At 33.3% G+C, this 21847-nt stretch overlaps 8 protein-coding genes and 2 non-coding genes across 11 annotated transcripts; 4 read left to right on the plus strand and 6 right to left on the minus strand.

The window, feature by feature from the left end:
• Positions 1-21: 21 nt before the first annotated feature.
• On the plus strand, positions 22-92 carry Trnag-gcc. Its single transcript has one exon. It is a non-coding gene; the product is annotated as a tRNA-Gly (tRNA).
• Positions 93-221: 129 nt separating this feature from the next.
• Trnag-gcc lies at positions 222-292 on the minus strand. The gene has a single exon. It is a non-coding gene; the product is annotated as a tRNA-Gly (tRNA).
• Positions 293-562: 270 nt separating this feature from the next.
• Positions 563-1390, minus strand: LOC115236338. The gene is made up of 4 exons (XM_029808722.1): positions 1270-1390; positions 1108-1180; positions 911-1034; positions 563-654 (listed from the first exon to the last, which is right to left on the minus strand). Exons 1-4 carry the CDS (start codon positions 1382-1384, stop codon positions 595-597), a joined length of 372 nt encoding a protein of 123 aa, XP_029664582.1. The 5' UTR covers positions 1385-1390; the 3' UTR covers positions 563-594.
• Positions 1375-5666, minus strand: LOC115236335 (calcium uptake protein 1 homolog, mitochondrial). Of its 2 annotated transcripts, none has more exons than XM_029808719.1 (12): positions 5492-5666; positions 5054-5317; positions 4773-4920; positions 3747-3906; positions 3440-3477; positions 3257-3371; positions 2951-3111; positions 2692-2808; positions 2464-2588; positions 2259-2386; positions 2074-2163; positions 1375-1927 (listed from the first exon to the last, which is right to left on the minus strand). In XM_029808719.1, the coding sequence occupies exons 2-12, from the start codon at positions 5308-5310 to the stop codon at positions 1773-1775; spliced, it is 1494 nt and encodes a 497-aa protein (XP_029664579.1). In that variant the 5' UTR covers positions 5311-5317; positions 5492-5666; the 3' UTR covers positions 1375-1772. The 2 variants fall into 2 exon arrangements, with proteins under 2 accessions (XP_029664579.1, XP_029664580.1); XM_029808720.1 differs by lacking the exon at positions 3747-3906 and adding an exon at positions 4228-4387.
• A 105-nt stretch (positions 5667-5771) lies between these two features.
• On the plus strand, positions 5772-6409 carry LOC115236339. Its single transcript, XM_029808723.1, has 2 exons — positions 5772-5950; positions 6056-6409. Exons 1-2 carry the CDS (start codon positions 5851-5853, stop codon positions 6301-6303), a joined length of 348 nt encoding a protein of 115 aa, XP_029664583.1. The 5' UTR covers positions 5772-5850; the 3' UTR covers positions 6304-6409.
• A 280-nt stretch (positions 6410-6689) lies between these two features.
• On the plus strand, positions 6690-9212 carry LOC115236337 (meteorin-like). The gene is made up of 3 exons (XM_029808721.1): positions 6690-7545; positions 7824-8397; positions 8496-9212. The coding sequence occupies exons 1-3, from the start codon at positions 7451-7453 to the stop codon at positions 8706-8708; spliced, it is 882 nt and encodes a 293-aa protein (XP_029664581.1). The 5' UTR covers positions 6690-7450; the 3' UTR covers positions 8709-9212.
• Positions 9213-9998: 786 nt separating this feature from the next.
• On the minus strand, positions 9999-14184 carry LOC115236294 (testis-expressed protein 2). The gene is made up of 7 exons (XM_029808647.1): positions 13840-14184; positions 12496-13708; positions 12053-12424; positions 11738-11909; positions 11192-11670; positions 10824-10896; positions 9999-10712 (listed from the first exon to the last, which is right to left on the minus strand). The coding sequence occupies exons 1-7, from the start codon at positions 13886-13888 to the stop codon at positions 10383-10385; spliced, it is 2688 nt and encodes an 895-aa protein (XP_029664507.1). The 5' UTR covers positions 13889-14184; the 3' UTR covers positions 9999-10382.
• A 129-nt stretch (positions 14185-14313) lies between these two features.
• Positions 14314-15439, plus strand: LOC115236296 (TP53-regulated inhibitor of apoptosis 1-like). Its single transcript, XM_029808649.1, has 4 exons — positions 14314-14517; positions 14685-14788; positions 14886-15079; positions 15221-15439. Exons 3-4 carry the CDS (start codon positions 14945-14947, stop codon positions 15305-15307), a joined length of 222 nt encoding a protein of 73 aa, XP_029664509.1. The 5' UTR covers positions 14314-14517; positions 14685-14788; positions 14886-14944; the 3' UTR covers positions 15308-15439.
• A 325-nt stretch (positions 15440-15764) lies between these two features.
• On the minus strand, positions 15765-18970 carry LOC115236295 (FACT complex subunit Ssrp1-like). The gene is made up of 4 exons (XM_029808648.1): positions 18715-18970; positions 17908-18405; positions 17420-17815; positions 15765-17334 (listed from the first exon to the last, which is right to left on the minus strand). The coding sequence occupies exons 1-4, from the start codon at positions 18763-18765 to the stop codon at positions 16051-16053; spliced, it is 2229 nt and encodes a 742-aa protein (XP_029664508.1). The 5' UTR covers positions 18766-18970; the 3' UTR covers positions 15765-16050.
• Positions 18971-19634: 664 nt separating this feature from the next.
• LOC115236420 lies at positions 19635-21371 on the minus strand. Its single transcript, XM_029808859.1, has 3 exons — positions 21067-21371; positions 20755-20860; positions 19635-20681 (listed from the first exon to the last, which is right to left on the minus strand). Exons 2-3 carry the CDS (start codon positions 20857-20859, stop codon positions 19827-19829), a joined length of 960 nt encoding a protein of 319 aa, XP_029664719.1. The 5' UTR covers position 20860; positions 21067-21371; the 3' UTR covers positions 19635-19826.
• Between the last annotated feature and the right edge of the window lie 476 nt (positions 21372-21847).

Raw genomic sequence — 21847 nt, forward strand, 5'->3', positions numbered from 1 at the left:
AGAAAAGAGAATCTCGTATAAGCATCGGTGGTTCAGTGGTAGAATGCTCGCCTGCCACGCGGGCGGCCCGGGTTCGATTCCCGGCCGATGCAAAATATTTTTTTTTCTTCACATCTTTATAAATTATTTAAAATATTTTTCGAAAAATTATAAAAAATATTATATTCTCAAATGAATTAGAGAAGATCGTTTGCATGAAAAAAAAATAAAAATAATAAGATTGCATCGGCCGGGAATCGAACCCGGGCCGCCCGCGTGGCAGGCGAGCATTCTACCACTGAACCACCGATGCTTACGCTTATACACCTCCTTTTTAATAATTCTCATTGTTCAAAATCACTTGGCCACTTTAAAATTTTATTATTAGTCATTTTCAATATATCAACTTCTTTATTTATAATTTTTTATTTGTCTCACAAATTTTTATTTTTTTAAAACATTCGTTATTTATAATTTTTTTTCTACTGCTAAGATCTTTTTGTTTTATGACAATTATGTTATTAAAAAGTAAGCTGTAACAATAATTATAAATAAGGAATTATTAAACAGAAATTATCAATATTTATTTATGAACAATTAATTTCGCGATTAAAGTTAATGATTCAAGTCCCAATACTGCTCGCCATAATTTCCATTTTTGTCACCCCATTTTATCTAAAATATAACAAAAACCATATAGTTATAAACTATAAATAAATTATATTTCAACAAAAACATATATAAAAAAAAATAAGTAATACTATTTAATCTATATTATAAAAAATAAAATATGTGAAGCAATGAAATACAAAATATATATAATATTAAATGCATTATATAAATAGAGTATTATTGATTCATATTAAATAAGAAATATATTTATACATTTCTAACATATATCTTAAAACAATCTTAACTCAAAAGAAATTACCTTGCCACTATGATGATTATTATCAAAGTCTCTTTGTTCAAATCTTTGTTCCCATTCACTAGGATTCTCACAGACATGACCAAACTCAATTTTAAGAGGTGCAAGATGTTCAGAAAATATATCTCTGCATTTTATATAGGTTTAATATTATCAAAACGTTGCAAATAATTATCATCTTGCATAAATATATTACTCACTGAAAATATTGTCCTATTGAAACATCTGCTATTTCCTGTTTTGAAGGCTCTTCTTTATTTACAACTTGTGAATCTGATATCATAATTAAAATAAAATAATATATGTATCGTTGTAAGATACAATACGATTGAATCACGATTCACATTTGACATACTACTTGCCTGCTAAAGTCATTTCTGTAAGTTTTTTCAATAAATTGGCCGTGACAGAATTTATAACAAGCAGTATTATCACTGTTTGCACCAGAAATAAATTGAAAGTATATTTCGTATACATTATTATATTTAACAATCCAACTTGAAATTTGCAATACAAGACAAGTTCTGTCGATGTTTGCTGAATAAACGCTGAATACTTACTGAATGGGTAAAATTGTAGCTCCTATATCTCGCGAGCTTTTTTTGGCTGATATTTCATGCTCTATTTCATAGAATAGTGAAAGTGGACTAATACAATACATCATTAATGTAAAATTTGCTATAATATAAATCTCTAACTCTCTCCTAATAATAATATAAGCTACAAATATCAACATAACGATTCTATTATAAATGTTATAATCTCTAGTTAAGAATAGCAATTTTTTATATTTCTATATATATTACAATCAATAAATTAAATACATATAAATTAATTAGCATTTAGGTTTTATATGTGGCTTTACTTATTTATCGTATGACAGGAGATTGCTATTTTTTGCACACTTTATCAAAGATTGAATTAACTTGACAAATCCAGTATCCTTCGATTTTTCCAAACCACGCAGAACACGGTTTTTCATCACAGCGACGAATTCCCGATTGCTAAGTTGTCCATCCACTATAAAAAACAAAATCCGCAATATCTGAATAATTTTACTACTCAAAATGTATTTTTCATATCTATATATTATATCACAGATAATGCAGTCACGTTTTTAACAGTCTATGAATTAGATAGCACCCTATCAGTAAAAGTCAACTTACTGTTTTCGTCGAAAATCGTATATACCACTTGAATAATATGGTCACTCAGATCCACGTGCGCTACAGTTTTTGCTACATGTTTCAATGTCGCTGCAATATTATGCATAAATATTTATGAATAAATGTCAACAAGTTTCTTCAAAGAGAATATTTATATAATTATTCTAAATTATTCCATATCGTACCTTGATCGATAGACGCGCCGGCTATATGATAGAATGTCAAAGCTGTATCTACGTCGTTAATGTTGTTCAAAAAGTGAAAGAATTTAAGATATTCCTCTTTGCTAATCCCTTTCGGATCTTCCTTGAAACTGTAAACAATCGATATTTAAGTATGTAATAATTTAAAATTTAAGAATGAAAATTAAAAAACTTTCCATATACTTACGTCTTCTTCACTCTTTTCAACATTTTCGCCTTCTTTTTTGCTGAATATCCAGCATAAGCCAAAAGTAATTCCGTAAAATCTACCTCAGTAATATTGCCATCCTCATCCGGATTTCGTCGTTCGAACTAAGCAGGAAAATATGTATATAATCATACATCAAATAATCAAATATAAATGAGAATATTAAATTGATGATTGTACATCATGCCAATTCTGATTGATTCTTACCTCAAGACTCAGAATCTCCCGCTGCAGTTGTTGTTGAAAGTCCAGGAATTTCTCGATGGTTAGCTTCTGATTCATTTGTGGCCCAAAGAAGTACGTAGTTAGCGCGGAATTCACTCCCTGAATGAAATAAAAAAGATTTAAATTATTTTCAATAGAGTTTTTAAACACATAATTTAAACATAATTCAAGAGCTAATAACGCATTTAATATTTATCATTTTTTGCAAACTTAATTCAAATATTAATAAGTTTTTTATGACCTTAAATGTATTTCCTGTGGTTGCGTGATCACGGTGTCGAGTGCCTATACTAGTTTGTTGCCGTATCAATGTAGCCACTTTTCCAAACTCCTCGGAATCGACGTCACCGTCTCCATTGAAGTCGAACATTCTAAAGGCAATTTCAAAGTGACGTCTGGAGGCTGCAAAATAAAATTTTACCATTAAAATCTAATATTTATGTATATTATAGAAAGTTTAATTAATACGTATATTTAAACATAAATTTCTTTATGTTCTCGTATACATAATTAAAATTTAATGTGAAATAGTGGACATAGAGCTTACTTGATAATACAGTCAACAAAAAGATGTAATCGGAGAAAGTAATGAGGCCTGCACTGCCAAGCTTGTAGAAGATGCTGTCTTCGTCCAATTCTAATTCTAATTTCGTGTGAATATTCTAAAAGAAAAAAAAATATTGTCACATAGGAATACATGTTTCTTCTTTACTGAATCTTGTTAATATACCTTTGGATCGTAACGTCTGTATTGGTCTAGTCCAAGGCCTACAAGTCAATGATGTTATAATTATTAATAGTTTCCTTTTTTTATATTTTTTATATAAATTAATATAAATATAATATATAATTCTGGAAAATTATAATCTGCAAATTATAATCACAATTTTTTTTATAATTTTATCTAGAATATAATTATTCTCTTTAAAATGTTAATTGAATTTGCACATGCAAAAAAAGTGGGGGATCGCAACGCAACGTCTTGTAATCAATTGGAAGTACTGCGTGCCAAGCGAAGCATAATCGTATAGGATTACCATCGGGCTGTTTCACGCCGGGCGTCATTGATCTTAAAAAGTCATCCGGCGTCATAAACACCTCGTGCATGTCGTTGCTCGTGACCTGGAGGGTCGCGAAGTAACGGAACACTTTGTCCGGTGTGGAGTAATGCCTTATACGATTTTCGTATTCTATTATCTGCGCATACACACAGTTAGTTGATAATCGCGGGTTTCAAAAGTATGCAAAATTTTTGCAGAGAATTAGTAGTGCACAATACGCTCTAGTAATCCACGTTCAATTTCGATAATCAGCAATTTTCTTACTTGATTATTACATAAGAATTTTCATGCAAGTCATATCATATAGGATAACAAAGCTTTCGGTTAGCAGAGCGAGACAAGTATAAGTAGTGCTTAGTAAGATTTAGTATAAATTATTATAGATAAGAAGACAATTAGACTCCAAGATTATATATCGCATTAACGCTAATATGACAAAAATTTTGAAAAGCCCTACCATCTGGCTGTTGCATGTTTGGTGTGATAGCCCGCAGAAAATCATCGGGTGTCATATAGATTTCCATACCTTCTAAGCTAGTCACTTTCACAGTTGCAAAATAACGAAAAATTTTATCTGGCGTTGAATACGCCCTTATCCTGTTCTCGTATTCTATTATCTGCAAAAACACTTCAGCCTGCATCGTTCTGCTATACAGATACATGCTAATGTAAATAAAGCATAAAATTGTTAAATTTGCAGTACTATTACTGTGTTTAACAATATATACAAAAATGACTGCTGCATATTGTATGCCCCTTTTCCTTATTTTATTGCATAATTATACAATTTTTATATCTATATATTTCGTCAAGAAAAATGATACGAGTCTATATCTTTTGTTCTTTTAATAATAAAAATACAACTTGTGCGATATAAATAATGTAAACACAAATATCTTATATAATGCATGTGGGAATTTGTTCAATATTCTTGAAATTATTTTGAACAACTTTAACACATATATATGAAATCAATATCAATAGTGTAAGTGTTCAATAAACCTTTCTATCGCGAAATCCAATCTTCTCTCTCTTATTTTTCTTCTTCTTCTGTAAATCCTGCTCCGTTCCATGTTCTATGTTTCCATTATCCTGAGTCTCCTCCACTAAGATACTGGCTGCCTCCACTTTAGGTACTATATTAAGTAGCCTGCAAGATAATACTTTATATTAATATACTATATAGCAAAATATAATTTTCGAGAATTATTTAAATTATTCTCTTATATGTCTTCATAATATTTAATATTTGTTATTTTTTATATTTAATAGCATTGACTCACCGTTGCCAATCAATGGTCATGCATATAAACAGTCCAATGCTGGGAATTGCAACTGGTAGAGCAGCGATAAAGCTAGATTTTTTTCTGGTATGACCAAAATTTTTAAAATTACGAGTCTGCTTGTATTCATACTTGTGTCTATCTTTTCCATAACTGTTATATCCTGGAGTATGAAGTGCATTGACTAACAAAAGTTTACATTGTGGATTCTGCCGAAATACACACGTACTTCTACTGAATAGCATTATCACAGCCATATTCTCTCTAAAAAGAAATTAAAAATATGTTAATTATATTGCATAATTAACTATTATTTAATAATTAACTTGTAAAAAACTTAATAGAATTGTGTCAATTTAATTGTGTCAAAAACAGCTGAGCAGATGGAAAAATTTTCATATGTATACAAGGTATTTATATATATTTCAAGCTACTTACTTAACACTATTATTATATACAATAAAAAAAATGTAAAAGAATTAAATATATATAATTTAGTGAACAAATTCGTTAAGACAAAGACTGCAACTTTAATAATATCGAATAACAATCAAAAAGCCGTCATTGACCGTCATCGTAATTGGATACATCGCAAAAAGATCACATAAATACAACAAAGCCGATATCGCATGAAATCGACAGATTTTTTTTATCCTGATTGGTCAATCCAATGCTTTCAGCACTTACACCGTCAAGACGAACACAACTCTTTGTCAGGTGGTGTGTGATAGGAATTTTAATAAATTCCCCAATAGCGACAAATTGAAACATCATTTGTTTTGGACTACTTTTTGGACATGATCAGTCATGATTGGATACATATTGATACAGGTTTCGAAATGAATAAAAATAATTATTGCATTGAGTCTAGCTTGATCCCAAGCAAAACTCGGGCACGTAGGCATCTAGGAGAGCAATGATTTTTCTATCTTATTAGATTATTGAGGATAAGAGATAGCATCTAATCCATTCACCGGGACGATTAATCAAATTCATTTTCAGAACGAGAGACACGCGATGTTCCTTGTAAAACTGACGCCAATCATTGCACATCGCAAAACATGCGAGAGCAAGAAGCAATATTGTATCTGAAAGAAAAGAGGATTCCTGATATCATCGATTTTTTGATGGGCGATCTTCTGGTACGCCGACCCTACGATCCTTTCGAATATCTGACCCAACTCCTAGACAAATGCATCCTGTCTCGTAACGGTCTCGTCGATCCTCCTTCCTCTTTTTCTTTACGGTAAAAAAAAAATATATATATTTGTGTACGTATGTATTTTGCTCTCTCCTGTACTACATAAAACTAATTCTTTAAGGATATAATAAGGCGTGCTAAACAGTCACAAAGATAAATTGATCTAGCCATATGGTGTCAGATTTAATGATGAACAAAGGATGGACGAGCGGACGAGGAAATTTTGAGCAAAGTTAAGAAAACGATATTTTTGTGATCCGATTGATAAAACAATTGGTTTTTTTTTTTTGAATATACACAACATATGTGTAGATTAATCGTATAGCGATCGAATACAAAGGAATAAGAAATCATATACGTGACTAATCCGTGTAAAGACTCAGAGTATTGCTAAATAGTTTTAATCTAGCTGAATCTAAGTCTATCTCGAACGGGGAAAGCTTGTCAGCTTGGAGCCTGTACTAGCATTTTTGCCATGTGACCACATCGGAGTGAGAGAGCGAGTGAAAGAGAGGACGCAACGATATTTTTCTTCTGTGCATGTGCCGTTGAAGTAAGTCTGAGGATCGAGGGAAAATCTTCCAGGACATAAAATAGAGGAAGCTTAAATAAAAGAAGCTGTATGTGCATTCGTCGGAACACGTTTTTGCGACGTGCTAATTAGACTCAGTTCGCGCCAGAAGAAAATGCGTAGTGCGCTCGTGGAGAACTCAGCGAGGTTCTCGGTGGGCGGTCCATAACGAGGACGATTGTGAGATTATGTTTACGCTCTTCGTATGCATATTCGGACTCGTGACTGCCGTACGCGGTACAATACCATACAGTACTACTTTATCTTTCCCGCGGACATTACGTATCTTTTGCAAGAAAGTCGAAATTTTTTTTCTAAGTGTCGTAGCTCGCACGATTGTTCGCCGTTCATCGAGTAACCATCTGGAAAAATGGTGTCGAAATACTTCATGAACGTCTTTAGTCAATGAATTCTGATTCAGTTGAGACTTTTCCAGGAAAACTCTTAAATGATGATAACACGTTCTTAATTAAGATATTGTAGAAACGAGTAAAAGGATTATTCTTCGAGTACTTAATTCGAAAAAAGGAATTTTATCGCGATCCGACTTTCGCGGAGGCGTCTTCGTGACATCAAACATGTGACGTGCTTATACCGATTGTTATATAGTGTGTATATATTGAAAATGTTACGTGCGATAATTGTTGCTCTTAGTCTGATTTTTGTCAGCGTATCCGCCTACGAACATACCATTGCGGATCAATGCGACTGGTCTGGAAGGTTAGTGCCTTTCTATTATCATGATTTTCTTTCTACATTTTAACTTTCACAATTTTAGTACATACAACTAATGTAACTTAAATTTCTGGTAGAATAAAAATATATTTTTGTAAATTTTTTCATTCGTCATTATTTATATTCTATAAAAAAGATTTTAGTATACTTTAACTTCTTCATATATTAATGTTATGCGTAATGTATAGTTTAATATTGTTATTGTAATCTCGATATATTTGTAAGAATATGTCACTGAAATATGTACACCTTTTTTTGCATAGCGGAGGAGGAGAAAGCGGTGGTGTCCGACCTGTATATCTACGCTGTACTCGAGGCACCGTACTATGGCGTTATCCTCATGGTGCTCTGAGAGTGGTCTTCTCTTTCCCGGCTTCGTCCACGAGAAACATTCCTGTCAATCTCAGCAGTTTGGGTTTTCGTACATGCGTTAAGATTTCTGGACCTGCACGAGTGTTTCTAGAAGCTGGCCGCAAGTTGAGGCAAATCTATTCTCCATCTGATGGCAAACACGAGTATTCGCATCGATGCTTTCGCTCACGGGAGCACATGGCCGCACTTTACATGGAAGCGGAGGATGATTATTCCTTTAAAAGCACAAAGGTCAAGCTACAGTACGATCTGGAATTAAATTCACCGAAAGGTGGTGCACTGCATATTCCAGATGAAGAAGAAGAGTGCAGACCATGTTCCATGGAAGAACTTGCCAATGCTTATTGTCAGAGCGACTTGGTTGCTACAGGCACTGTCACTGCCGTTGAACAGCAGCTTCATCTAGACGCTGCCGAATTGGTGCTCAGGATTACCAAGATTCTACGCCAAGTTCAGGAAGCCGAGGTAATGAGCTTTATAAGATGAAACATAACGTCGATTTTAGATTTTTTAAATCTCTATAACATACAAACTAAATTATAAAATATGATGTATATTGACAGAATAACGAGAACATCGACATACCAGCCTCTTCTAAGAGAAGCATACGCGTGAGAATACCAGTGGTGTGTGACGCGCGACATGGCCCTGGCGAATTTGTGATAATGGCCAAGCGACGTCTCGGTGACCTCATTTTGGTGTGCGCACCTAGGCTGGAGACATGGGAACAGATTGTACGGGAGATGGATACCGCGCCCTGCGTCCTCAACAGCTAGCCAATACGATTTAAAATTTTCTTCAGAAAGCTGTAAAGACCTGTAAACTAAATAGCAGGTACGAGTATCTATTATGTTGCAAAACTAAAAATCTATACAAAATTACTGTGGTAACAATGCCATGTCGAAAAACTGCCAATTTAGCCATATACGAGAGTATTATATACATAAAGAACATTATTCTTGGTGTACGTAGCATGCAACTGTCAGACTGTTGATCTCCAAACTGTGATATTATTTGTTGCATTAAGAAAAACGTGGAAAAACGTGCACGAGAAAATAGAAAGCATATTTGCTCTAATATTTGTTCCAGAGAGCAAAAGAATTATTATATACAGAATAGCTCAGAAATTGCGTACTTTCCCTTAAAACAAAAATTTTGTTTAAACCTTCGTTAAAACCCTCTTATATTCATGACTCTTTCATCTTTAATGATATAATATTTGATCTTTGCATATTAGTTTTCATTGAAATAAAATTTACTCTTGTGAGATCATGTACAAAGATTTTATCTATTTATCTATTTATATTTCCTCAAGGTTGATTCTTTTTTTAATCTCTTAGATTTCTTGTAATTTAATTATCAATATCTTGGATTTAATATGAGAATAAAATTTAATATCTGTTAAGAGAATGTGCGCAATGTGTGTGTGATTAAAATACTCTATATATATATATATATATATATATATATATATATATATATATATATATATATATCTATGTCAACAGTCGTATATACAAAGTTAATATGTTTTGGGCGCCGCGCTTAAAATAAACGCGGTCGATTTTGATAAGCGATATTAACATCGTATACTTTCTTTTTCTACACATCTTGTCGATCAACTATGTTTGCTCGATTATATTACGAGTCTCTAAATATCACGGCCCAAAAAGTTCTATTGCCATGCGAATGTTTGTATTTCGTTTCATATATTGACAATTTTGCCCATTTTATTCATTCACAATAACCGATTATTTAATTTCACTGTAGTTAATTCAATTATTTCACAATATTTTAATAATAATTTTAAAATATTCTGCATCAGCTGCCTGTGTTAAATGACTAATTGTATGATCACATAGACATTGATAATAGTATTTTTGTTTACCTAGGATGTGGCGCGGCATTAGTTTCGTGATATTTATAGTTATATAATTAAACAATCTGCAGCGAGTATCGCACTTAACTAAACATTAATTAAATTGCCTTGCTTTCCCGTGCGTCTCTTGCTCGCTACATCTTTTTTTTACATATTCTAATAAAAATAATGCTCCCTCATAATATGATTTTTTTCTCTCCCGTCTCTTTTTTCATTAAATTTTATAAATATAAAGATAACATTACTAAAATGATATATCACAATTATTCTTCTCACTTTCTTGTAAATACTGTATATACTTAATAAAATATTTTTTGCAAGAAAAATAATGTAATATTAAAAAATCTTGTAAAAATAGAGCTAAAGACCTACATCATTGTCATCTGACAATCTCCTAATTTTTTCATAGATTTCTACTTGCGAATTTTGATGAATTCTCGTATTGATGAGAAAAAATCCATTCCTCAATTACACGAGCGATGTGTGTGTGTGTGTGAGATATTGTTTATAAACCATATACAAAAAAAGTAATGTAAAAGCAGAAAACTGTTTTGGCTGACATATCATTTGTCTACGCCACAACAAATGGATAATTTGGGCTGAGTGACAAAACTAGATCGTCCATATTTGGTAGAACTACCAGTTTTTCGAATTCCCTGAGCAGCTTATTCTCAATCCATTTGGTCACATATACAATGTTGACGGTCCTTTCCCCAAGGGCTGGCTGCACAGTAAGAGTGATTTTGGGCACGGGCTTGAAACCGTACCAGAGTCGATCAGAGGGTGGTGGAGGGATGTTTACTAAAAGACAACCCTCGATGCCGGATATGCTAACCGTGAAGCGGATCTCTGTATTGGAAACACCCTCCATTGCTCTTCGTATATAGGATAACTCAGTAGCCTAAAAATTATTCAATAAATCAGCATGAGCTAATGAGTTTTATAATTTTTTTTATAATTATTAATAAAATAACAAATTAAACATAAACATAATTAAAAATCACTTGCTTACATGTCGGAAATATTTGTTGGCTGCTAGCTTATCGACCATGCTAAGGAATTTCTTGCCAGAAGATTGGATCGGTCTGTAATATGTGAAAATCTAATTAATCTTTTCGCAAATTATTACATAGTCTATTAATCACGGATTTCTTTACGAAAAATTTTTAAGATGTTTAATGGAGCTTAGTTGATAAGAGCATATATTATGACATTTGATCGCAAAGAATTAAACTTTGTGTACTTTATTAATATATTCTTAATATAAGAAAGAACGCATTTTTTAAAGATACATTAAAGATTACTGCCATATGACTAAACAGAGACGAGAGAAGCGAGTTATAAATTAAAACACTCAATTTAATTTATTAATTCACTTACGTGGCGTCTTTGGATGTGACACACGATGCGACATTTCCGATATCTTCGTCTTCCGTGGATGTCTCTGGACTATCTTCTACATCGCTGTCGAATATCGGTGATCTGGTAGGAATAGATTTTTCGTTGATCTCACCGGAAACACTACTTGCACGCGTCAGTTTCATTAGATTCAGCTTTGTCTCTACAATCATTGTCACACAACCCTTATAGGTAATATTCATATCAAACCAAAGCCCGCGTTCATCGAGTACCGGCTTAGTAATTTTATGAATCATTGGAGCATTCTGTCCGATCATTATTTCTGTTACGAGAAGGCTCTCCATGAAGTATGGAAGTTTTATATTAGAGAGTTTACGCTGTATTTTGTCCTGAATAAGATTAATTGTCTCTGGACAACTGTGCATGTCGAACAGTAGTCGTTCCAGGAGACAGTTTACCCAGAGAACATCATCTTCCTTTGGAGAACCCTCAGGATCCACCTAAAAGATAATCGTTCTGTCAGCATTAAAAAGATTCTGAAGTTAATTTGATTTTCGCATCGCTTACGTTCAGGTACTTGCTCATATAGCTGTTATAGGAGATTTCGGGATTCTCGAGCAACTTTGCTTCTGCCACATCCGGCACAGAGATTGCATTCGTGCAGGATGCGCAATCGTTTATGGAACAAGTTGAATGCCGTTTTTTCGAAAAAGATGCTGCTGATACCAATCTTCGAAACCTAAAAGGTCATTTTAAATTAAAATTTTATGATGAAGAAATTTTAAGTTCCAAATCATATTTTGAGAATTGAGAAATTTGATTAAAGCCTTTCTTAATTATTTCGATTGATTTAAAAAATATTTTGTTGCAAAGAAATATTACCAATCTTCCTTCTCTCGGTCGGCACGCGCGAATACATAAAGTTTACATTTGGTAATTTCTTCGTTGTCGCGACAGTCCTCGTAAATACTTCTTAAGGACTTGGATTGCGAAAGATCGTCATCATCTTCATCTTCATCGATTTTTAACTCATCTTCTTCATTATCTTTAAGGAATTCAAATCTAGAATCTTCGTCTTCACTTTTTGTGTCCTCGCCCAAGGTATTTTCCTCGACTTCTTGATTAACTCCTTCCGTATAAGCAGTTCTCTTCTCATCCTCGAAGGACTCCTTTCCAATATTTGTATCGTTCATAACCTCTATTAACGCTCCTGGATCCATTGTAATACAAATTGGATATTTTTTGCTCCATCTCCTGTGTATTAAAAATACTTTTATTCTATGTATAAAAAATTTATTATATATATATATATATGATGTGATTACCTTCTCCGAATGAGTCCTTCTGGTAACAATTCTATCTTTGCACCAATAAGATTATACACACGTTTCCTAATAAATTTAAATTTTCGTTTAGGCTCATCCCACACTGCTCTCTTTGGTACTTTCATTCTAGTCTCCATAACACGCAGCACTCCACCTTCCAGACTAAAGAAAACTGAGTTTGTGCGTGCCACATGATAGTTATGGGGATCATAGATATATGGCAACTCGTTCAACCATCCTTCATATCTTTCTTGGACTGCATGCTCCTCCACTGCTGGTATCTCCAATACAGGAACCACCACATGCGCAGGCTCTTCATTTAAAGGTGTTGCTAAAATTTCCTTGATCCTTTGTATTAATTTGTATATTATTACCGTGGCAAATACTCCTATAGAGAAACCAACCAAGTGTGGAGGCAATGGAATCATAAAGCAGAAAGCAAACATAAGGATAAACAGTGCAGCTAACTGCTTTGTCAATTGAAATACATGATCCTTCATATGAAAAAGCAATGTACTAAATTTTATTTCTTCTTTCATCTGAATGCATCCATCTGGTTGGTTGAAGAGATTTCGATGACACGTAATATCGTTTCTTTTATCCTTGATGCGAAAACAATCTTGGGATTCAAAAAGTGGCTGCTCAGGAGTAGATTCGGAAAATTCAGCGGCTTCTACACCACTCTCTACACTTTCATCCTGAGAGTTTTTGGTTTTTAAACCAGTTTTCACTTGCGAAAAGCCGACGAATCTCGCAGCAGTACTTTTATTGCGAGCAACAGATAAAGTTGATTCCTTCTCTTGCTTTTCATTGACATTCTCATCAATTGGCGTAACATCTCCTGGATCCTCTGAATCACTAATACTGGAATTATCTTTGTTAAATCTTTTCTTCTTTTTATCGCTTTTTATCTCAGAAAGTTTCTCTTCAAATGTCTTTGTAATATTTCGTTTGATCTCGGACAACACCTTCCATGGATCTGAAGATGGAGGAGTGCCCTCAGATATATTATCATCTGTCGAACGTCTCTCCGATCCATTCTCCAATCCTTGGCCATTTTCACTACCTTTGGAAGGGCTTGATGGAAGTCTTGTTTTATCAGACTCCGAAGTGACACGTTTTTCCTCATCGGAGGAGCTTGGATATAGCTCCTCTAGTTCGTCGTCATTAGCTCGATAATGAATCACTGGTACAGATGTGGCAATTGGCTTGCCTTTAAAAAAAACAGTGCAAAAATCAGTCGAACATATAATAAAAGATTTAGAAAATTATATTATACATTCAAGCTTAATATTTGTTACAAATATTAAGCTTGAATTGTTAACATCTATTTTTCCAACCTACCTTTCATCATCCCCAGTGTAATTTTTCCTGGACTATGCTTGCTACTCATCGCTACACGATTAAAGCTAGCAGCTATCGTATCAGGAGTTTATCAATGACGACATTGAATTAATTGTAAGTGTGTTCTGTAATCTAAAGAAATTATAGGATCTCGAATATGTTGATTTCACAACAATGACAATGTCACACGTCCGAATGGCGATATCATATTAAATAATGAAGATTGCACTACGATACATCAAGCATCCTCATTCTGACGATATAGCAATTAATAATAATAATTGATAACGATGATGCACAGTTTGACACTTGACATATCTGATCTGACATTGGCTGACATCCCCCTCTCCCAATATTTTCGGATTTCTCGGTACATGCGTTTTCGCTTCGCGCTTTTGCTTCAAAACCAATACGCAACGAAACAAGGTCAAAGGCAACATCGTTGCATACGACAAACTTACCGGATTGGCCGGTCGGATAGTGAATATATATATAGATTCTCCATAAAAGTTTTACATCAAATAAAACCAATTGCTATTTCGTTCGATAACCTAATCGAATCGAAAAGAGAAAAATGTCACGCCGTTTGTAACCGGCATAATCCAAGAGTACGATTATTCAGCATAATTTTTTGTCCATCAAATTCAAGTATCCTTGCTGTGAGATTCGTCGCTGCGAGTGAGTATTGCAGAGTGTAACATCTCTGAATTTTACGAATTTTCGTTAAGATTAGGAAGCGCTCTCTACGCTTGCAACTTTTCTAATCTATTTAAGATTACATGTTCTCATTTTTTATATCCAAGTTTCAAAATTTATAAATTTCACCTGATGCGAATTGATTTCAGAGCAGTATACTTATTCATGAACAGCATAGGCGAGACGTGCAATGAACTGAAGCAACAGTATGACTCTTGTTTCCACATGTGGTTTTCTGAAAAATTCTTGAAAGGTGAACCGAGTGACAGCACATGCTCGCATTTATTCAAAATGTATCAGCAGTGTATTAAGGTAATTAGAACCAAATTGTATCTTGCTTGTATCTTTAGGAAATCTGCAAACGTGTAACGCATGAAACTGAGAGAGGGAGAGAAAGCAAGAGTGCAACATGGAGCATTGCAGTGAGTTAAAACAGAAATACGATGCCTGTTTTAATAGTTGGTTCTCTGAAAAGTTTTTAAAAGGCGATACCAATGATTCAGTATGTGCCTCCTTGCTTAAAGTCTATAAAGATTGTGTAGCGGTAAGTTTTACGAGTCTCCCTTCTCGCAGATCAAATTCTTGTGTAAACTGCTGAATGTTTGATAAAAACCTATTAAAATTGTAAATACAGCTTACAAAAGACAACATATGTGTAATAATTTTATGCATTCTCATGTTTTAGAAGGCCATGAAAGAGCAGCACATTGAGTTTAAAGAGATAGAGACGAATTATTTAGAAACTGAAAGGGAAAAGAAACCACATAGTTGACAAGAAAATGTGCACATGTACTTGGTTCCTACGTATCTTCTTTAAAAGTTGTTAACAATAGGAGTGCAAATATTTTGAATGTTATTTCTACTTTTTTTTTTTATGAAACAATGATTAATTAGACTATTATATGTATTGCTACCGAATAATTGATAGAGTTTTAAACTGAATATTTTATAGATTTCATTCGTAGCATTAAATATTAAAATATATATTTCACAAGAAATTGTATAATGCATATGTGTGCTATGAAATAAATTTAATTATTTGTTTAATTTGTGCAAACGTTTTATTAAATTCTTAGCTCTTAGATTGTGTGGAGAGAAAAATGTGTAAAGAAACAATTTTAATTATAAAAAGAAAATATTTTTATGTATTAAATAATTACTGAGAGAGAATAAGACGGAAATAAGAACCCTTACACAGAAAAAAAAAATTTCCTTTACATAATTTTTTCATTAATGAGAAAAAGTATATTTGTTTGAGAGAATAGAAATTTGAAAAATTAGTAACAATAATTCGTTTGTTTCGATATTCAGATCTTATTAATATTTTACTTCATAATTAAAATATTAATGGATACTACACATATGTAATATTAATCCCGCTCATCTTCTTGTAAGTGTAAAGTCATTTACTTTCATCAAAGAATTTTTAATGGTGCAAATTTTGAAATCGCTAAATGAACATCGGTATATGTAAACAGATGAAAGAAAATATTGATTTGAATACTTTAGCATTTATTAATCACTATTTTTAGATTCCGCGTCGGATGAAGGCGGAGTGCTCTCAATGGGTTCTTCCGCGTCGCTTTCTTCATTGTCTGACTGATTTCGTTTCTTCTTCTTTACTGCCTTTTTTTCGTCTTCCTTGGATCGCTTCTCACTTTTTTTCTCTTTCTTTCCTTCTCGGCTTTCATTATCAGAACTCTTCTTTCCGGACTTTTTGCTCTCGTCGCTACTACTATCATCATCGCTGATATATTCTTTGCTTTTAAAAGACGAGCCAGTCATCATTTTGCTAGGGGACTCTTTCTTCGTTTCCTTCTTCTTCTTTTCCGTCTTTTCCGTCTTTTCCGTCTTTCCCGTCTTTTCCGTCTTTTCTTTAGGTTTACCGCCTCCGCTTGCTTCGTATTCCTTCATTAATGCCGCGTATTCTTTTTTAGCCTTAGCTGCCTTCGCCTCCCATTCTGATTTATCTTTGAGCTCTCGCCACATTTCACCTCCCTTTTTCGCGATTTCTGTTACATTTATTCCCGGATTCTCCGCCTTAATACTTTCGCGTGTATTGTTAAGCCATAACATAAATGCCGTTGCAGGTCTCTTCGGTTTATTTGCGTCCTTATCTTTTTTCGATTTCCTCTGCTTGCGCGGCTTTTCTGATATTGTTTTTGCCGATTTAGATTTCTTTTCTTTCTTTTCTTTCTTCTCCTTTTTATGACTAGCCTCAGACGCATCCGAGTCTTCGTCGCTGTCGGAACTATTGGGATTACTGTCATATTCTTCGGCAACATCACTTACGTCTTGATTTGGATTGAAATCTTCATCAGTCGAGCCTTCCTCGGAATCTTGGTTTTCTTCACCGTCCCGCTCCTGCGCCTCCGCTTTGACTCGCGCCAAGTAAGCATCCGGTTCATCCTCTTGATCGCTGTCCCCAAAGTCCTCGTCGTATTTAGGTTTGTCACTCTTGCCGCGATTCTTAACACGAAGTTTCTTCGACGTAATGAAATCGAACAATTTACCATATTCTTCTTTTTCAATGCTGCTAAAAGTGTGAACTACACCACTCGTAAGTTCGATCTCGAAGTCGAAAGATCTGGTCGAACCGCCACCGCGCGCAAAATTTACCGAAGCTATTTCCTCAAAACGAATATGTATTGGCGGTTTATGCACGTAGATGAAACCTCGTTCGAGCGGATACAAATATCCTGCTGCGGCTTTGAAAGAGCAGCTAATCGCAGGTGTCTTCGTATGACCCAAGAAATGTCCAGGTCCGGTTATCTTCCGGTTAATAATTACTTTCATCACCTAGCCGAAACAAATAACATAATGTTAAAATAAAGATGTAAATATTAGAAAAAAAAGCGTGATTTTAATCTCTTGTTTTACTAACCCTGCCAAGTACTTCGTATGTCGGTCCTGTTAATTCCTTCGTTAGTTTGTCTTCGTACTTTTCTTTTAGCTCTTTTTCAGTGAATGGAAGCTCGATAGAGGTCTCCTCTTCTTGATTGAACAGGAGAACCAGATAGTGATATCGCGTTTGACCTTGTTTTATGGGAGGATCCAGACTCACGACAAAGAACGTTTGCCGACTATCCTTGTGTGGTAATAGAAAAAGTCTCAAGACAGTTGACATGGGAATTTTATAGTCAAAAGTTTTGCCGTGCAGTTGAAAGAAAGACTGGAAGATTTTGATGTCGTAACGACCACGTGGCGTTAGACAGTGAATCTCTCTAAATATAGCAATCGCATCGCCACTCACACTGATCACAGATGCTTTATCCATCACCTATTAAGAATGATAAATAAATTATTTTTCTTTTTATTGAATTAAAAGTATGTGAGTATATTCGCTCATTATTTAAATAAATCTTCTCTTACCTGTTGATGGAATGCTTCGACAGGGTCTTGGTCGACACTATCACTAACAGGAATATGAAACCTCATCTCCATTAGACTGACCGGAGCGTCGTCATTCTGATGAAACTCTAAGGTCACTTCATTCTTTCCCGTATTACATTGTGATACATCATACAGAGGTATTTCGAAAGCAGTGTGATGACCTACATCGAAGCTCAAGATAGATCCCGTAAATTTTGCGGTACCCCAATTCCAACCTTTTAAACTCAATTCCTTTTCCAACATATCTTTCTTATAATTGACAGAAAAGAATTTGGCAATCTTTTCCTGGTCAGCTTCTTTGAAGCCTTTGAAACGATGCAGAGTACCATTTTTTAAAAAAACACGCAAGCCCCAGGTTCCAATAAATTTTTGATAATTTACCATCTCCATCTCAGAAGCAGAAATCTGTTCTACTTTACCAGTCCTCTGATTCTTGAAGATCAGGTGTTGGTCGGTCAACTTTAATCTACCTGGTGTCTGATAATGATAGAAAACGATTCCATCGATCATATGATCATTTAATCATTAAAATAATTTTAAAAATAATTTTACGAATCATTATTTGTATATTTTAAAGAAAAATCTATTTTTAATTACATAGTGTAATAATTACTAAAATAACGATTCGCATATTCTCAACAAACTTAAAAGACCAGAATTGTAATCAATCATGTTTAATATTAGCGAATTTCACGTAATAAAATAAAAACTTCTCGCTTCTTAATCATATTAAGCAAATTAGGATTCTAATGTTTATTTAATAATATAAAAATTAAGAGTTCTCACCATAGTGCCCTTAACCTCGGCAAAAATGTCCGGATATTCCAGAAAATCCATCTTTTTGTTTCTTGCTTTTCTTTTCGAAAGAAAAATTATCCAAGTTTTTGTTCAATACAGTATTTCAGATTATATATTAATCAATCTCCGAACGTTAAGCGTAGATAAATGTATAAATATAATGCAGGTGTGTTGTTTCCCATCAATGAGATTGAATACATATATATAACTTTTGTACACACCACGTCACGTGGCAAGAAACGACGCCATGGCCAATCAACTTACAGCTTTTCCGTAAGAGCGTAAGATTGGCCGCGTTCAGCAGAGAAAACCGCTTAGTAGCAATCGAATATGATTGGTTCTTACATTTAGAACCAACGAATCAACGTCAAGTGTTGACAAGACGATAACTGAGCGCTTTCTCTGCTGAACGCGGCCATTGATTGGCTAGCGCATCGCATCTTTTACGCATTTGTGTGTAGGTGTAGAAGCCGATAAAGGGAGATGGATTCAGGCGGAATTTTCATTTACCACGTGGCTGACCAACCAACTCGTGTTGCTTATTAATTGTTAGATGCAATTTGGGGTTCATGTAAATTTTCTATTACCGTTCACGCTAACAATAAAGTATATTAAATGCTATATCAATATGTATTTATAATATTAATATATTACAAATATAGTTAACGAATTTTATTATTTACAAAATTTTTACTTTGGTTATTTTTATACAATTTTACACATTTTTAAATTTTGTAATTAAGAAAATACCAGCTTATAAAAGATTTGTTTTTCTTCTATGCTGTAAATCGCAAGTAGTTTACTATAAATATTGAATATTATTTAACAATTTTTTTCTATTACATATCGAGAAATGTATTACCATGTCGTTAACAGTAAAACAAAATACAAAATAATAAGAAAATGCATTTTTTTCAAAACAGGTAATAATGCTTTTTATTATATTTTTTATATTGCATCAAAATATTTTAGTTTTGTCAACATTTTATTATGTCAACATTTGTATCTTGATATAACCTTTAGAGTCTACAGTGTGTATATGTCTCAGTCTTTTTTTATATAATTATTTTCTTATCATTAATAAATGATAGTAAATTAAGTTATATATCAATGAGTGAATGTAACCAATCATTATTTATGTTTTCAGTTATATGATTTTCTGTACTTAAAATATCTTCTATTATATTATCTATACTTAAATTAACATCTGAGTTATTCAATGACGAATTAATTGTTGTATTTATATTATTTATCTTATTTGCAACAACCATTGGTTTATCAGTCTCCAATAATAACTCTGTATTCAAATTTGTTTCTGCCCCACTCATTTTATCACCCAATTCGCTATTTTTATTCTGCTTGCTTTCTATATTACACTGTGTATCTAAATCAACCTCTTTGCATAATGTATTCTCGAACAATGTATTTTCAGCAATTTTCGTCATAGTTGCATCTATTGGGGAATGTTTATATTTGTGTATTTTTTTATCACCAGCACATTTGTCACTTTTTAATAAAAATGTAATATCGAGCTGAGTCTTCTGAATATTAGTGATTTTAGGCGATGCTTTACAAACACTCATATTTGCATTTTCTTCTTTTGTACTATTCCTTCTTTCTTCAATAATATTATTACTGTCTAGCTCGCTTAGTTCTAATGTTGGCAGAAAGCCTATAGGTTCTTTAGTTGAAATAACTTTATTTTTAACTAATGTTTCATCAAGTTTGTTTTCTGATGAAGGATTGATTAAATATTCAGTGCTCACACTGTCAGTTGATTCTTTGGAAAGCTCTCCACTAGGAGTTACAGGTGGAGTATAAAGTAACAATTCCATTGTCGTAGATATACTCTCTTCAGGGATACCAATCGGAGGAGATAGTTCTTCATTCCAATCGCAAGTAAAAGCGTTTCTTTGGAAAAACGTTGTTTCTTCATAACCAATTGGCCAGGGGCACTGAAATACAAACGAAATTGTGAGAAGAAGTGTAAAGAGAGTACATGAGAATAAAAACAAAAATGATGTATACATTTTCCGTCTCACAAGACCATACTGCTTCCTCGAAGTTGATTTGAAAGGCCTTGACTTTTCTTTTTAGGCCATTTTTTATACATAGCGGGCAAAACCTCATCATCCTGTAATAATCATTGAATTATTAATTAATATTTTATGATAAGATCGGTTGGGGATTGCATGTAAACGATAGAATTATATCATGATAAATTTGGTGATAATGTAAAACAAAATAAATATCTATTTTAGTTAATTAAACGCAATTAATAAAATGCCTTGATCGTTTTGCAAACTCAATTACATATTATATTACTATTCTGTAGCTTACTTATATTAAAACGTGTCTTCAAGTCATTCGATAACCTATAAATTGCCTTCCACTAGTTCCACTGCGAATGGTTTATTTTGGTCACTTTCGCAAGATCGAAATCAGAAAGATGTTCCTCCAGAATGATCAAAAGTGCGTTCCACTTGTCATTCGCAAGCGTCATTTGTCTTTCTTTAAATTTCGGTGAACAACAATAAAATGATTCCACATGTGTCGCGAACGATTGCGAATTGCGACTGTCAAATGAAATACGCCTCCCTTTGGCCATTTTCCATACACCAGCGCCATCACATCAATATATATATATATATGTATATATATATAATACTTTAACTTTTGTTAAGTATATATTATTGTAGAATGAAATATATATAAATTCTATTGTACGTAATGTAAAGAAATTTAAAAAAGAATTTTTTACGAATAATGGAGAGTTTATCAACCCCCAATTTGAACAAAGAAGAAACAAAATATGTTTCTTACAAAAGATAATCAGTTTTTTTTTTTTAATTCTCTCCTGCGTCGAGAATGTGTGGGGTATTCCTGTCGAGAGATTGTAGTTGAATATATTTAGAAGCCTTTAAATAAAAAAAAAAAAAAAAAGGAATCAATATATATATTATTCTTGGAATATTTTCACGTATATCCATATGTATGTATATATGTTATTCTCGATAAAGAGAGAAAACAGAAAAAAAAATTAGTTTTTATAATAAACTCGATTTCTCTTCGTATAAAACAATATTTTAAAAAATAAAAATTATTTTTAGATAAAATAATA

Source organism: Formica exsecta, unplaced genomic scaffold, assembly GCF_003651465.1.
Source record: "Formica exsecta isolate Colony F162 unplaced genomic scaffold, ASM365146v1 scaffold247, whole genome shotgun sequence".
Taxonomy (NCBI): domain Eukaryota; kingdom Metazoa; phylum Arthropoda; class Insecta; order Hymenoptera; family Formicidae; genus Formica; species Formica exsecta.

Bases quoted from the DNA above. Each gene is read 5' to 3' on its own strand.
- LOC115236338 (XM_029808722.1), bottom strand. From the start codon at position 1,384: ATGTATACGAAATATACTTTCAATTTATTTCTGGTGCAAACAGTGATA. The intron at 1,035-1,107 runs GTGAGTAATATA...TATAAAATGCAG, and splicing joins TCAATAGGACAATATTTTCA to AGATATATTTTCTGAACATC. The intron at 655-910 runs GTAATTTCTTTT...GTTATATTTTAG, and splicing joins ATAATCATCATAGTGGCAAG to ATAAAATGGGGTGACAAAAA.
- LOC115236335 (XM_029808719.1), bottom strand. From the start codon at position 5,310: ATGGCTGTGATAATGCTATTCAGTAGAAGTACGTGTGTATTTCGGCAG. The intron at 3,907-4,772 runs GTTTATTGAACA...GTGTATGCGCAG, and splicing joins TTGGATTTCGCGATAGAAAG to ATAATAGAATACGAAAATCG. The intron at 1,928-2,073 runs GTAAGTTGACTT...TGTTTTTTATAG, and splicing joins TACGATTTTCGACGAAAACA to TGGATGGACAACTTAGCAAT.
- LOC115236339 (XM_029808723.1), top strand. From the start codon at position 5,851: ATGATCAGTCATGATTGGATACATATTGATACAGGTTTCGAAATGAAT. The intron at 5,951-6,055 runs GTAGGCATCTAG...ATTCATTTTCAG, and splicing joins CCCAAGCAAAACTCGGGCAC to AACGAGAGACACGCGATGTT.
- LOC115236337 (XM_029808721.1), top strand. From the start codon at position 7,451: ATGTTACGTGCGATAATTGTTGCTCTTAGTCTGATTTTTGTCAGCGTA. The intron at 7,546-7,823 runs GTTAGTGCCTTT...TTTTTTGCATAG, and splicing joins CAATGCGACTGGTCTGGAAG to CGGAGGAGGAGAAAGCGGTG. The intron at 8,398-8,495 runs GTAATGAGCTTT...GTATATTGACAG, and splicing joins GCCAAGTTCAGGAAGCCGAG to AATAACGAGAACATCGACAT.
- LOC115236294 (XM_029808647.1), bottom strand. From the start codon at position 13,888: ATGAGTAGCAAGCATAGTCCAGGAAAAATTACACTGGGGATGATGAAA. The intron at 11,671-11,737 runs GTAAGCGATGCG...ATTATCTTTTAG, and splicing joins ATATGAGCAAGTACCTGAAC to GTGGATCCTGAGGGTTCTCC. The intron at 10,713-10,823 runs GTAAGCAAGTGA...AATAATTTTTAG, and splicing joins CCAACAAATATTTCCGACAT to GCTACTGAGTTATCCTATAT.
- LOC115236296 (XM_029808649.1), top strand. From the start codon at position 14,945: ATGGAGCATTGCAGTGAGTTAAAACAGAAATACGATGCCTGTTTTAAT. The intron at 15,080-15,220 runs GTAAGTTTTACG...CTCATGTTTTAG, and splicing joins TCTATAAAGATTGTGTAGCG to AAGGCCATGAAAGAGCAGCA.
- LOC115236295 (XM_029808648.1), bottom strand. From the start codon at position 18,765: ATGGATTTTCTGGAATATCCGGACATTTTTGCCGAGGTTAAGGGCACT. The intron at 17,816-17,907 runs GTAAGAGAAGAT...CATTCTTAATAG, and splicing joins TCGAAGCATTCCATCAACAG to GTGATGGATAAAGCATCTGT. The intron at 17,335-17,419 runs GTTAGTAAAACA...TGTTTCGGCTAG, and splicing joins CATACGAAGTACTTGGCAGG to GTGATGAAAGTAATTATTAA.
- LOC115236420 (XM_029808859.1), bottom strand. From the start codon at position 20,859: ATGATGAGGTTTTGCCCGCTATGTATAAAAAATGGCCTAAAAAGAAAA. The intron at 20,682-20,754 runs GTATACATCATT...TTTGTATTTCAG, and splicing joins GGTCTTGTGAGACGGAAAAT to TGCCCCTGGCCAATTGGTTA.